This window comes from Apis florea, unplaced genomic scaffold, assembly GCF_048593485.1.
Source record: "Apis florea isolate Af1SG1 unplaced genomic scaffold, ASM4859348v1 contig_3068_pilon, whole genome shotgun sequence".
NCBI lineage: Eukaryota > Metazoa > Arthropoda > Insecta > Hymenoptera > Apidae > Apis > Apis florea.
Genome location: NW_028256700.1, coordinates 2,086,398 through 2,101,954, shown reverse-complemented (window position 1 = coordinate 2,101,954; position 15,557 = coordinate 2,086,398). Strand labels below are relative to the sequence as shown.

General features: G+C 24.1%; 3 protein-coding genes across 13 annotated transcripts in view; 1 reads left to right on the top strand and 2 right to left on the bottom strand.

Moving 5' to 3' along the window:
- Positions 1-896: 896 nt before the first annotated feature.
- Positions 897-2,152, bottom strand: LOC100871015 (nucleoside diphosphate kinase 6, mitochondrial). Of its 2 annotated transcripts, none has more exons than XM_031920508.2 (3): positions 1,899-2,152; positions 1,292-1,595; positions 897-1,216 (listed from the first exon to the last, which is right to left on the bottom strand). In XM_031920508.2, exons 1-3 carry the CDS (start codon positions 1,899-1,901, stop codon positions 1,035-1,037), a joined length of 489 nt encoding a protein of 162 aa, XP_031776368.1. In that variant the 5' UTR covers positions 1,902-2,152; the 3' UTR covers positions 897-1,034. The 2 variants fall into 2 exon arrangements, with proteins under 2 accessions (XP_031776368.1, XP_003690966.1); XM_003690918.4 differs by having other exon boundaries at positions 1,798-2,066.
- APP-BP1 (Nedd8-activating enzyme E1 regulatory subunit APP-BP1) lies at positions 1,781-6,558 on the top strand. 7 transcript variants are annotated; one of them, XM_086908291.1, is made up of 9 exons: positions 1,781-1,975; positions 3,638-3,714; positions 3,922-4,086; positions 4,193-4,375; positions 4,461-4,956; positions 5,026-5,159; positions 5,268-5,470; positions 5,671-5,807; positions 5,914-6,558. In XM_086908291.1, exons 2-9 carry the CDS (start codon positions 3,647-3,649, stop codon positions 6,142-6,144), a joined length of 1,617 nt encoding a protein of 538 aa, XP_086764417.1. In that variant the 5' UTR covers positions 1,781-1,975; positions 3,638-3,646; the 3' UTR covers positions 6,145-6,558. The 7 variants fall into 7 exon arrangements, with proteins under 7 accessions (XP_086764417.1, XP_086764418.1, XP_012350542.1 ...); XM_086908292.1 differs by having other exon boundaries at positions 1,837-1,975; positions 4,204-4,375; XM_012495088.3 differs by lacking the exon at positions 1,781-1,975 and adding an exon at positions 3,070-3,244.
- Nca (neurocalcin homolog) overlaps positions 2,973-15,557 on the bottom strand; it is a 54,293-nt gene continuing 41,708 nt past the window's right edge. Inside the window, exons 2-6 of one of the 4 annotated variants that reach the window (XM_086908298.1) lie at positions 15,247-15,463; positions 14,896-15,014; positions 14,391-14,579; positions 13,603-13,826; positions 2,973-3,680 (exon numbers count right to left, since the gene is read on the bottom strand). In XM_086908298.1, coding sequence (XP_086764424.1) covers positions 13,626-13,826; positions 14,391-14,579; positions 14,896-15,014; positions 15,247-15,316 — 579 coding nt within the window. In that variant the 5' untranslated portion in view covers positions 15,317-15,463 and the 3' untranslated portion in view covers positions 2,973-3,680; positions 13,603-13,625. Of the gene's footprint in view, positions 3,681-12,046; positions 12,154-12,746; positions 13,827-14,390; positions 14,580-14,895; positions 15,015-15,246; positions 15,464-15,557 lie in introns of those variants that run through there. The other 3 variants (XM_086908296.1, XM_086908297.1, XM_003690917.4) reach the window with 3 other exon arrangements.

Below are 15,557 nucleotides of genomic sequence, written 5' to 3'. Positions count from 1 at the left end.
TATGACAAGACTTTAAAAACTATAATTCGATGCAATATAAACAATGCTTTTTTTTTTTTTTTTTTTTTATTAAAAAAAAAATAAAGAAAAGACTTTTACTTTTTGAATTTATTATATAATATATAATTTATTATATAATTTCAATTTATTAACAATTATAATTGAAGGACATCTTATATTGTTAAATATAAATACAATCATAGAATAATGATGTTAACAAAATGGTAAAGTTGTTGATAGATAACAATGATTTCCTTTTCTTTTTTTGGATTATGTTTTTAATTCTGACACACACACACACACACACACGCGCGCGCGTGCGCGCGTATATATATATATGTATATATATATATATATATATATATATATATAGTTATGTTTTTTCTTTTTAAGCTTTATTTAACATGTGATATAAAAATTTTAGATATAAAATATTTTATTTATAAAATTAAGTTTTATCTAAAAGTAAAAAGTATTATAAGATGATACGCCGCGATTATGCTTGAAAGCGAGTTTAAAATAAGTTTATATAAATGGAACTGATTATGTGGAACTGATTTAATCGTTTTTCAATTGAAATGCTCACATATGTAATAGTACATATAGCTAAAAAATTGAAGGAACTAAATATATATGTGTGCATTTATAGAAAAAAAAAAAAGATATTTGTTTCATTTGGTTATTTATAATTTAGTTCATTGATTAAATTTAAATAAGATTAATCTTAATAACAATACTATTTTGAATCTTAACTATAGGACAAGTGAAAAATAAGATTACATATAAGATAAAAAAATAATAAATAGTATTTATATAAACTTATTTCATTGTTTTTCAACTGAAATGCTGAATTTATTTTTGAAATATTTGATAGATATTGAATTGCACTATTTATATTAAGATATATGTTTGTATATATGTATATACATCTATTTATATTTAATTATATTGTATAATACAACATACACAATTTTTTTGTCTATATTTTTAAATATCTATTAAATTATAAAAGTCAGGTACTCTATTTGCAATATTCACTTTATAATTTGTCCTTTATTACTATTTATAAATTTTTGATCAATAGTATGTAAAAATGCTATTGGATCAAAATGAACTTGACCTAAATTATAATATTTTTCCTCATATTCATACCATTTTTGTAAATCAAAGTTTTTAAAGAATATTCTTATTTCTCTCTCAGCAGATTTCACAGAATCTAGAAGAATAATTTTTATTTATATAATATATAGTTAATATTAAGCAAAATTTTTGTAAAATGAATGAATTATACCAGAACCATGTGTGGCATTTCTTGTATCTGATAAACCAAACATTCCTCGAATTGTATTAGGGGCAATGTATTGTGCCTCGTATACTTTTGTAGGACCCATTAAATTTCTCCATTTAACAATAGCATTATGATCTGCTAAAATATGAATATCTGATGGACCACTACACATAAATGTTAAAAGACGATTGTAAAAAAATTTTTCTTTATGTTCTTCATAAAATAATTCCGCCTCTTTCTGTGTAATTATTGTCCTGCGTGATCTGACAATTTTTAAATTATTGTCAATTATTAAATCTCGAATTTTCTGAAAATTACAATATTACTTAAATATTACCGTATTTTTATTCAAAGGAAAGAAAACCAACAGTTCTGTCAACCCCATTTTTTTTTTTTTTTTGCTGCCATTTAAAGTTATTATGTAAGTAATTTAAGTACTACTTATGTAAGTATGTAGTACTTATTTATATCGCATAAAATTGCGTAAAATTTAGGTTATATCCTCTTACCTGAAGCACAAAAGGAGATTTAACAATATGTGGTTTAATTATTGCCAAAGTTAACTGAAGATACTTTTGTGATTGCATTTTAACATATTTTAATTACCTACCATTTTTGTAAAAATTGAAAATTCTTATAGTACAGTGAAAATAACTTTAAACTTTTCGTTTAAAAACATCGTGTAAGGTTGGTTTGCCATATAAGAAACGAAGTTCAAAATTTCAAATAGAAAATTGTTTATGCTTGTCATATGAATTGATTGTACAAAAGATAGATTGTACACACATATATCCATACATATAAACTTAATTTTACTATGATATAATATATATGATAATTTACAAACGAAATTTTAAAAATGATATTAGTTTTATTAAGATTTTTAAAAATTATTGAACTTATATTATATATATATATATATTCATAACATTATAATATGATAAGTTATAATATTATCTTAAGATTTTAGTATTAACATTTTTAATCATTAAAAGATAAAAAAAAAATTGATCAGATATCGAAGCCGTCTTTTTAAGCACATAAATATATATATTTCTATATATTTCTTATAAAGTAAAGATAATATAGACAAAAATAACAAATAAAAAGATAGAGATAGATGTAAAAATTTGAAAATCAATGCTATCTCTAGAAATACCGTAGATTAAACGTACATAAGAAGGATAAATAATATAAAAAATACAGATAAGATAAGAATTGATTATCAGTGCCATCTTCTAAACACTGTTTCAAAAGTAAAATAGAATAAGAATTATCGTCATCTTTCGAATAATTTGAAGTGATGTTTTTGATATTCAAGAGATGGCGTTACAATCAATTCTTAATCTTTTTCTATTCTAATTAGCAGTGGGATTTAAAGTTTAAATTTTAAACAAATGAAAGTTTGAATTGGCAATAAAAGAAGAAAAAAATATTAAGATATTTTATCAAAAAAAGATGTTATCAAAGATTTTTTCAAATCCATTCTTTCGTAATGTTTGTAATCTTATTAAATATTCCTAAATCATATATATTTTATATTTCTGTTAATGAATCAAAACTTAGAATATTTATAAAATTTCAAGCAAGATGGCGTTGATACTCTAAAATTTTTAATTTTTTAATCTATTTTTTAATTTATAATCAAAACGGTACATTTCGCAGGATTCATAGAGAAAATAACTTAATTCGAAAAATAGACGGATGTCTGTATATTTATTAGAAATTATACAAATTGAAGTTTACTTCTATTTAGTACATACTTGTATTTAATTACAAATGAAGTAAGAAAAAATGCCCGCCAAAATGGAAAAATATATATATATGTTAATAAAATAGAGCCGGTGGAGAGAAAGATGAAAAAATGATCACTTCAATAGCAGATCAATTACATACTTATTTATATTGTTAAAATTATATAGCGATGAATGAATGAATTGAATTAATAGATTGATGGTAAAAAGATCCGAATTATGTATGGATTTTTACTCTTTTAAACTTTTAAATTTTACGAGTTGCAAATTAAGATATAAATTATAAGAAATTATTTTAGAGATTTATATATTTATTGATTTTCTTTCATTTTCAATTAATATCAAAAATCTTATTTTCTTTTTTTTTATTAATTTTTATTAATTTTTAATTTTATTATATAATTTTAGAAACTTTTTAATTTTGATCGATCGAAAATATTTTAATTTATTTTATGTTAAACTGATTCATTTGTGTTGATTCGTGAAGTTTATAAGTATAAGAGTAAGCATTGTTGTGAATATAACTTTGACTCGAAAGTAATATTTTACATTGTCCAAAGTAAAATATTATATATCATTATTTCATTCTTATTAGTCTATCCTTATGGCATCACCAGCACCAAAATCGCCAGAGCAATCTGAAAGAAATAGAAAATATGATAGACAATTGAGGTATGTAGATATAATGTCTAACCTATCACGGAATGATAAATTTAATTGAAGTTAATTAAATAAGTTGGAATTTTAAATTGTTTTATATCAGAGTTAAGTTTATACGAAATAAGTAAGAAAATTTTCTTTTTATAAATTCCTTTTTATAATTTAACCAAATTATATATATATAAGAAAAATAATATATATAATGTCAATAAAATATAGGTTATGGGGTGATCATGGTCAAGCTGCATTAGAAGGAGCACATATTTGTGTAATAAATGCTACAGGCCTTGGTACAGAAATTTTGAAATCTGTAGTCTTACCAGGTATTGGAGCATTTACAATTGTAGATGGCAAGAAAATTACTAATGAAGATATCGGTGCAAAGTATGTATATATTAATTATATTAATTACACTGATCTTGTTTTAATAACATATATTGAAAATATTTTTATTTCATTTATCATATGTCTTAATATTATATCTTAACAGTTTTTTTCTAGAAGCAGATAGTGTAGGAAAATCGAGGGCACAAGTAGCAACGCAAATGCTTTTAGAGCTGAATTCAGATGTTAGAGGTGATTATATAGACGAGGAACCTGAACAAATTTTATGTAATAGTCCAGATTTTTTTAACAATTTTACTGTTGTCGTAGCCACTTCCTTATCAGAGAAGTAAGAATCATTGCAACCAATAATAATGTGGCAAAAATTTTCAATATTATTCTAAATTGCGCATTTCAAAAGGAAAAATTTTCAGATCTTTAATTCTTCTGTCGCAAAGACTTTGGGAATTAAATATACCTTTAATAGTATGTAGAAGTATAGGATTTATCGCATATATGAGAATTCAAGTAAAAGAACATACAGTTATAGAAACACATCCAGATAATGAAATTCCAGATTTACGTTTAGACAAGCCATTTGAGATATTAAAAAAACATTTTGATTCCATAAACTTAGATGAACTGAGTTTTAAAAATCATTCTCATATACCATACTTAGTTATATTATATAAATTTCTAGAAAAATGGACTTTACATAAAAAGGATTTACCTAAAACTTATAAAGAAAAACATCAATTAAAAGAAATGATAAAAGAGGCAATGAGAAGAGATGAGAATGACACTGCGAATAGCGAAGAAAATTTTGAAGAAGCTATTAAAGCTGTTAACACATGTGTAGGACATACTGAGATTCCAGATAATGTGATGAATATTCTTAATGATGATCAATGTATTAATCTAACAGCTAAGGTAGAAGAAAGAAAGTGTCGATTAAATTAGTCGATAATATAACTTTAAACTGATTTAAAATATTTTCAGAGCAGTTCATTCTGGATTATAGCAAAAGCGGTAAGGGATTTTGTTGAAAATGAAGGAGCTGGATTATTACCATTAAAAGGTACTTTGCCAGATATGACTGCAGATACAGAGAAATATATAACACTTCAGCAAATGTGAGATTTTTTTTGTTACAAAAAGTTTATTAAAAAGATATTTTTTTTTAATTCTATATAATATATATATATATATATATATTTTTTAAACATATTTGTCCATTTTAGTTATTACAAACAAGCGATAGCTGATGCAGAATCAGTATGGCGACGTACATTACAATTATTACGACAATTGGGAAAATCATCTGATTCTATTTCCGAAAGAGATGTTAAATTGTTTTGCAGGCATGCTTCGAATATACACGTAGAAAAAGGAACGTGTATCGCGGATGAATATGATTCTAAAACTTTTGATACAAGCGATATAGGTAAAATGTCTATAGATAAAGTATTATTAAATTGCTATCGAAAACTTTTTTTTTTATTATATTGTAGTATAAAAGAATTTTATATATATATAAAAAAAAGATAGATTGATAAATAAAAGAGTATTATATACAGAATATTATATATCATAAGAATATATACATACATATATATATATATATATACATATTATTTTTTCCAGTGCAAAGTTTAGAAAATCCAGAAAGTATGATGATTTATTACGTTGTTCTTAGGGGGGTTGAAAAATTTCAAGCAGAATATAACTCGTATCCTGGAGAATTTGATGATCAAGTAGAACCTGACATTGTTAAGCTTAAAGTATGTTTTTACATAAAATAATGATATCAGAAGGGGTGGAAGAGACGATATAACGAAAATAAAAATTATCATATAATTAATATAATTAATTAACTCTTACTCTTAGGCATGCATAACAAAATTATTAAACGAATGGGGATGTGGACCATTGGTAAAAGATGATTATGTCCATGAATTTTGTCGATTTGGTGGAGCAGAATTGCATTCGGTATCAGCATTTTTAGGTGGTCTTGCAGCTCAGGAAGTTATAAAATTTGTCACAAATCAATATAAACCAGTTCATAATACCTTTATATATGATGCGGTAACATCGAATTCTGGAATATTTTTCTTTTAATATAATAAATGATAAATTAAAATTACATTGCTGTATAGAATAAAATATATATACAATTTTATAGTTTACACATCAACTTTTTCTTTAATATGTTCTTCACAAATGTTCATTTTATCATGCAATTAGAAAATTAGAAAATTTATTTAAAATATATTAAAACTCAAGTTGAACGAGTATAATATCAACACTTTAATATATTAATTATTTGATACACAAATTATTTCAATCTTATTTATAATAATAAACTACTATATCGTTAACCATTATTTATAACAAATTTAATACTTTTAATTAATAGTAAATATGCCTAAAACATAAAAGCAAATTAATTAATATATCATGTTTTGTAACCAATATTGTACTTAAATATTTTACATGTATATTAGTCTTAATATAATTTGATAAAATGATGAATTGTGCTTTGATTTTTAATCCTTTATTTTGTACAATATTAGTATTTTATACTATATTGTTACACATACACATGCACACACACGCACGCACGCACGCACGCACGCACACACACACACACACACACACACACACACACACACACACACACACACACACACACAAAATCTATATATTGAATTAATTAATTAATTATTAGATTTAAATAATTAATAATATTATAATATATAAAAATCTAATATTCTACTTTTGCACAAGCCACTTCAGTATCCAATATAATATATATCGGTAATATATATTGGTTATTTCATTATATTTGACTCGACTTTTGTTATTTAAATCTTCATTTCTTTTTAAATTTTTTTCTAAAGATCTTAGTATAGAAGTAGTTGGGCAAAAGTTTTAATAAAAAAAAAAAAAAAAAAAATGATTTTAGTAAATATAATATAATATAAATATAATAACAATATAATGTAAATTTTGTACTTATATGTATATATATATATATATACACACACGTACATTTAATATCAATAAATATATATAAATATAAACTAGAATTTGTTGATGATATAAAATATTCAGAAATAATTAAAAAAATAATGCAAATTTTTAACTTAGCTTAAGATAAAAATAGATAAAAGAGCTTAAAGATATTTAGTGTTCAAAGATGTTAAGAATTATAAAAAATTATAAAATTTATTAAGAATAGATAATAAATTATTAAAAGAAGAAAAATACAACATTGATATCAATAGAATAAATTATCATTTCATTCGTTACCTTTATTGTTTATTAAAATTTGAGCCGTATAGTTTTTTCATCATTTTCAATCCTTATTTTAGAAAAAAATAAAATAAAATAAAATAAAATAGATCGAAACAGCAAGATGAACAGAGATAAGTAGAGTAAATATTTTTCAATTATTAATTGAAAATTATTATTTGATAAATATATCATCTATTTTAATATTTCTGAGCATCTGAAATATTAGCTGAAAAAAAATTTATATGATTTCAATATGAAATTGCATTTTTTATATTGAAACGAAAAAGATTTGTTACACGAAGAAACAAAAAGAGAGAGTATCTATGTCTTTTTTTTTTTTTTTTTTTTTTTTTTTTAATCAACACAACAATTAGCTATTAAGATATTAATCATAAAATGTAAAATTACTTATCAATTAATAAATAAATATTAATATTTGATATTTCTGAAAATGAATGTTAATAAAGAGTTTTATATTTTATAAAAATAAAAATAACGAAATTTTCGTATAGGATTGAATATATGAAAAACTTTATATATATATATATATATATATATATATATATATATTGTGTGTTTATAAAATTATACTATTATGTGGTTATAAAATTATATATGCTCTCAAATAATTATTAATCAAAGTCGAATTACAAAAAATAAAGAGATTTTATGTAATAGTCATGAATACATCGATTAAATGAATTTTTAAACTATTATAAATTAAAAAGGATTATTCGAAATAAAATTATATAAATATTATGTATGTATGTATGTATGTATAAAATCGAAAAATATGCAAAATTATTTTATAAACTATACGACTCTATTACGATTATTATCGACATACGTATACGTACATATTAATATTTAAGATTTTGATAAGTGCAGAAAGTTTTCAAGGCATGTTATTGTTATTGTTAAGACCAACTATATAACTATAATATAGTAAAGAGAGAAATATATATTGGAAATATTACTAAATTTTTTGTGATACATTTTTAGTACAAGAAATATTGATAATCTGTTATAGACTGTTAATTAGAGACTGTTAATCTAAGAATAAATTTATTAAGAATATTAAAATCTTAAGTAAAAATCATAATAATAATAGTATAGATAAATTTTTAATATACAACAAATGTTGACATTTATTAAAACTTTTTTTAGAAAGAAAAATATTATTTGTTTTCACATTGTATACATGCTATTATAATTATTATATTGTTTTGACATAAAATTTATGGCACAAATCGTTTAAATCATAAATATTATTCATAAAAGATAAAATCATTGAATTAGTCTCGAAATTTTATATATTATATATATATCTTTAGGAAGAAATTATAGAGTTTAGGAAGAAATATATCACGATAATCAGAAGCACATAATGAGTAAATATTATTTCAATTTTACTAGCTGCAATTATCATTTCATTATAGAAATTTATCCTTTTTTTAACGATAACGATGTATAATATACTTAAAAAAATAGGACGAAACATGTAATTTTTCAAGTTGTGATAAATCAGATAAGTATAGTAAAATTTTTGGCAATAAATTCAACAAAATTTATTACATCGATAAATGATGTTGTAAAATACATTTTTCTTTAATTTTCTTTAATTCTATTAAAGAAACCCTTAACGGTTATAATTTTTTTTACACTATTGTTATTTCTTTATTTTTTATTCTTCTATTTTTTAACATAATTTGTACAAAGTTTATGCTATTTCATATTTAATATTCAATATAAAAAATGAAAAAATATAATAGCACGAATTTGTAAGAATTACTAAATTTTTAGAATTTATATTTTTAATTTCATCATTTTTAACTTATCTTTCATATCTCATTTTTCGCGACATAATATTTGTTTTACCCTTCCATTTCTTTTTTATCCTTTTTTATATTTTTTTCATAGTAGTAGCCTTTTATATTACTTTTTCATTTTCTTATTAAATATTAATATATTATGAACTTTTTATCCAGATTTTGATAAATCAAAATTTTTTGTAAAATATTATTATATAATGTAAAAATTATTATATAATTTCAAATAATTGTTGGGTACCATTAAGGGTTTCAAGGATATTTGTATATGTATAATTTAGAAATTTGTAAAATGTGAGAAACAGATGTGAACAAAGTTATTACAATATTATCTCTTTATGTCTATAATATCGTGCATAATGTCAAATTTATTGTATATGTTGTTTATTAAATATTATAAGTTAGGTTGAAATTATAATAAGCAAATATTATCTAGAGATGAACATTTGATTTTGAAGAAATATAATGAATTTTCTTTGTATGTGACGATTCTCTCAATAATTATAAAAAAATCTTTTTTCTTTTAACATCGAGAAATATAATAATTGAAATAATAAATTGGATAAATTTGATAATTTATTTAACAATGGAAAGAATATCAACCTGAAATATTATTTTTGTTACATTTCGTTTTTCGATATTTTATGTCTATAATATATATATATATATATATAAGTATAATATAATTTATGTACATTCGTTATTACATTTCTGACATTTGTGTATTTAAATACGTACATTTTACATTTGTTGAAGTAACTTTGTGCATATTTATTTATTGTTTGATATCAATAATATCAAATTAATCATTAATTATTTAATGATAAAATATAAAATTGAAAGAAAAAAGAAAAAGAAAAAAAAAAAGAAATAGTTTACTGTTGGATAAGTTTAATAAATATCATCACGAGCAAAACGTTATTCAAATATTTATTAATATTATGTATTGTAATTAATAAAAACTATGATTTAAATTAAGAATAAATTAAGAGAAAAATTATTTATGTTATTGATTATACATAAATTGATTTCTATATTTAATCGATATAAAATAATATAAATACTATATATCGAAAACGATTTTGACGATAAATTAAAATCGTTATAAAATATAAGATATAAAAGAATATTATTTTTGAATTAAATTAAAGGAAGAAAATATTAATTATATACAATGATACAAAGTTTAGAGAAATTTTTAATTACTACATATAATTACTACATATCGTTCTTAATTCTATCATCGTAAAATGTTTCTTCCTTCCATTTTTCAATTCATTAGGTATATTAACTGACTAATAGTATTCGTGTTTTCAATAATAAATTGACACGATTTATAATATCCGTCTTATCCGTGTTTTCCTCATAAAAAAAATTATTTAAAAACGGATTGAATACTGGGCGATTTTGAAATTATAAAAATTATACGATATAATCGGGTTTTTTTTTAGAACAGTTCTAATTTAACCGCGATATTTACTGTCATCTTTTTGCTTATTGCTTCTCCTGTTTTAAGATATAATAATTATATTTTGCGTCAACAAGTATCGAATGTAAAATATCGATGCTATTTTATCTAAATAGAATTTTCTTCGTTTCCCTTCTCTTTCTTTTTTTTCTTTTTTTTTTAATTTTTTTTTTTTTTATTTTTTTTTTATTTTTTTTTTTTTTGTATATTTCAGAAGGCAAAAAGTTACGTTATATTTATAATTACTTTTCTTTCATGTTATGCTATTTTTTATCCTACCGAATAGCGAGAAAAATTCAAAATTTATTTTAGAATCTTATATATTAATTTTTTAATGAGGTTATTTAATTTATACAGCGTGATTATATACGAATAAAAGATATATCTATATAGTCTTTATCCTTAATTATTAATGAGCACAAGATGAATGTACATCTTAGAAAGTATAACAGGTATATGTATAGATACGAATATACACATATACATATACACGTGTGTGTGTAATATATATATATATATATATATATATATATATATTAAATATGTATATGCATATGTATGTGTATATATATATATATACATATTTATATCTTAATAATACGTTGCTCTTCCGTAAAACAATACTGCCAGTGCGAACGACCGAAGTGCGAAATCATCATGATACACGAATCGAAAAGAAGAGAGAAAAACGAAAGAATCAAAATCTTGGATCATTTTTAATCTATGTATTATATAAAAAGGAAAGAAGAGCACGAAGAGCATGGAATACAACGCGATGAATTTTTCTCCCCACATATTTTTCTATAAATAATCATATTTTTTTGCACGCACAAATTTATTCGATTAAAAAATGTTCCGTTCGATATACGAATATACGACCAATTGATCATATTACAATTAAGGAACTAGAAAATTGTCCTGTTATATTATACGTATCATATTAAAAATGAACAGAGTTGTAATATCGCGTACACATATATGCATATGTAACGTGTATTAATATAATTAATCCTAATTGAACAATAGCTAGTGGGAGATTTTATTTAATTATTTCGCTAATTTCTTTTCTGCATCTTTAAATCTATGTCATTTCATGTCGCTTTTATATAAATTTCTGAATTAACTAATCATTATTCTTTCTCTTATTCTTTATTATTATTATTATTATTATTATATTTTTTTTTTTTTGCTATTTTCCGTTTTCTCTCTACTCGTATGCATACGCGCAAATATACATGAAAATATTTAGTCGCATACATAGCATGTTCGCACACGTACTTAGATACGCGACATACGCTTTCGCAAAAATAAATCTCTAAAACGGTTGATGCACGACGTTATGAGCGTTATTCTTTCGGCTTTTCCTTCCCAGGTCCCCTCCCCACCCCTCCCCCCATTTTTATTTTATTCGTGTTATTCTTTTTTCTTCTTCTTCATTTCCCTTCATTTTCTTCTCTTATTATATTTTTCCCCTTCGAAAAAATCCTTTCGGCTCGAAATCTTGATAGGTTTTCGGTAGCTTGTCGAAAGTAACTGAAAATCGTACGATGGATTCAGTTACTTTTGAGTAGGCAATGACGAACTTGATATTTCTTCCTTCTTTTACGAGAAGATAGTTAACAATTTTACTTTTATTTTTCTTAGCTGAATTTATGTTCTATCAAAAATGAACATATATCGATAAAGCAATAGCAACAAAGGTCATAGGAATACAACTTTGGAGGAGAAACTGAAAATTTTTATTCAACATTGTTGAAGATTTCGAATATATTACACGAGTATCGAATAACAATAACATATCAATATTATATTAATATTTTTACAGTCTTTTATCGTATCGTATTTTTGTTATTTTTTAATATCTATATATATATATATATAGATAAAGAAAATTTGCTAAGATTCAATAGAACTTTTAATCGGATGATTTGTTAGATTAAAGTAGCAGTATTTTATCCAATGACCTTTGTTATTTCGATGACCATTAACTGTTTATTATTCGTTGCTAATACAATATTACGGTACCTCGCAAATAAGTCTTTTCCATAATGAATAGTTTGATACAACATACGTGTACTGAAAAATTAAAAACGATGTATTCGCTAAAATGATGAACGTTATTATCGTACGTGTTAGATATAAAATATATTTTTGCAAATAGTTTATAAAGATGATATAACACGTTTAAAAATTAATTTACCCTTGAGCTGCATATGACGGAGACTGATGATGGTAAGGACGACTGCTCGAAAAGCATGCTCGATAAAGTAAGATTGATTTAAAATCGTAAACGAAATTTTAATTCGATCGAACAAAAATTAAAGAAATTAACGACCAAAGTCACGATAATTGAAGTTTCGAAAAAATATACATACATACATACATACATACATACATATATATAAGATCTAGAGCAATAGAATTTTAGAGAATTTAATAATTGTTACGATGTACACAGCGTGTATCGAGCGGTGTCATATCCATACATCGTGTAATTTCGATTTTCAGTCATTCGTTCGTACGCAGCAGAGAGAAGGGTGAGATACTATCGAGATATATGAAAATTTATGTTAAAACCGATCCGTTTATGAGACGGAGCGACTGGACTAGTCTTTTAGACTAGCTTGCGGTATGCGCAAGCGCCATGGGCCCAGAGACCCTGGACTTATTCGGGTACCGGCCCAATTTACAAATTATTCTTCTGTCTCATATCTATATTTTTCAGAAACGATTAAACGTTCATAAAGATATTTTTTTTTTTCTTCGCATAAAAATCCGTCCACCATACATAGAGGTGTGTATATATATATATATATATATATATATATTGGAAAGAAGAAAAGAAAAGAAAACGGAAAAGAAAGTTTTCTTGGTATATATATATATATATCGTAATAAATTTTTAATCGTTTCTATCGATGATTATCGGACCGGGTCCCGATTATATAGTTATACACATGTATATAGATGACACAGTAATACTTGCGTAATAACAGCCCAGGGCCTCACTGAGCTTGTGCACTAGGATCGCACTGCAACAGTCGCACGATAGACGGATCACTTTTTGCTCCTTCTATAAATTCGTCGAGTGATAATTTCCCATCCTTGTTTTTATCCATTTGTCGAAATATCTTATCGGTTCTTTTTTCCGGCGTCGACTCGTCTTCGGGCATTTTCATCACGGAACCCACCATTTTATAGATTGCCTGATAAATAAATCGAGTGTTTTCACACTCGTTACAAACATTTATTTAAAAACATTCATTTCGATGGTAATTATAAGATAGATAAGATGATTTTATTAAAAGAGAAAGAAGATAACGTTTCCATTCGAAAAATTAATATTCGAAGAATATGGATACTTTTACTCAAATATAATAAATATAATAATAAAATATTTGCATTCGTTCTATCGCACGAAACTCAGAAATTGAATTTATTATTGAAGATTTATTATAGTGAAAAAAAAAAAAAAAAAAAAAGAAAAGAAAAAAAAAAATTCAAATTTAGATACTGATTTATATTAATGAAATTTAAATATTAGATGATTATATTAACTTAATATTTATATTTATATCAAACGTTCTTTTTCATTTTTTTTTTTCCCAAATTTGTAATATCGGGATATTATCTATTAAAAAAGAATAAAAAGTGTTTCGATGTTTTATACATCGATATTGTAATATTTTTTTTTTTTTATTTTCACTTTTTATCATTTTTCTATAATTACCATTATTAGTAGAATAATCCTTAATCTTGATTATTCTTACCGTCACTATTTCCAGCATTTCTTGCCGCGAGATATAACCATTACCGTCGAGATCGTACATGCTGAAGGCCCATTTCAATTTTTGTTCCAGTTTACCGCGAGATGTTACACTGAGAGCGCATAAAAATTCTCGAAAGTCGATTGTTCCATCCCCATTCGCATCGAACGTTCTGAACACGTGTTCTGCAAACTATTATATTATACGCATCCATCAATAATACGATCGAATTCGAATAAATCTGAAATTTCGTTATCGATCAAGGATTATTTATTATTTACAAATGATATTATCGATCTTGTATAATCTTTATCAAAAGTTTTATTAGATAACAAGGATTTGATTGAAAATCACTTCGCTGCATCGGAACTCAATTCAGTTTTCAATTGATGGAATGAAACGTGGAAATGAAACGTTAACGGAGAATGAAATTATTTTGATCGATATTACTTGATAAATTTTACTTTCGATACATCTTCTACGAAAACGAACAATTAATTTGATTTACCTTGGAAGCATCACCGTAAGGGAAGAAATTTCCGTATATCTTTTTAAACTCTTCCACGCTCAGATGACCGCTCGGACAATCCTTTAAGAAGCCTTTGTACCATTCTTGAATTTCGGCATCTTTAAACAAACATTTTATTAAATTATAAAACGCGATCTCGAAGAAATTTGGAAAAGGGGAGGAGGGAGGGGGAGAGGGGGAAGAATGAGAAAAAAATTTATTAGCTATCGAATAAAAAAGAAGAAATTTCATCTGTCGAATAATTTATTCGACGAATAAAGTATGCGTATCGTTCGAGCTACTATTATACTATTCGATACGAATTTATTATAAAATTGATCGGAAATTTACCTGAAAATTCCGTATTCTGCTTGAGATCCTCTAACACTTCCGGTTTCAGCTTGCTATTTTGTTTCCCCATGGTCGTTCCAAGTTCCCCCTTTTATAAAATCCGGCGAGGCTCTCGGACAGTATTCAATTAGTAGATAAATAAGCACTAACTAGTTTACTATTCTAATGGTGCCGTTTAATACAGCACTTGGTGGCTGGCAATTTCCACCAGACACCCCTGTAACGAGAAAATTTATGTAAATCTTTGTATTTATTTGCTTTTACAAACTTGTCAAATTAAATGATTTTTTTTTTTTTTAGCGGAAACCGGT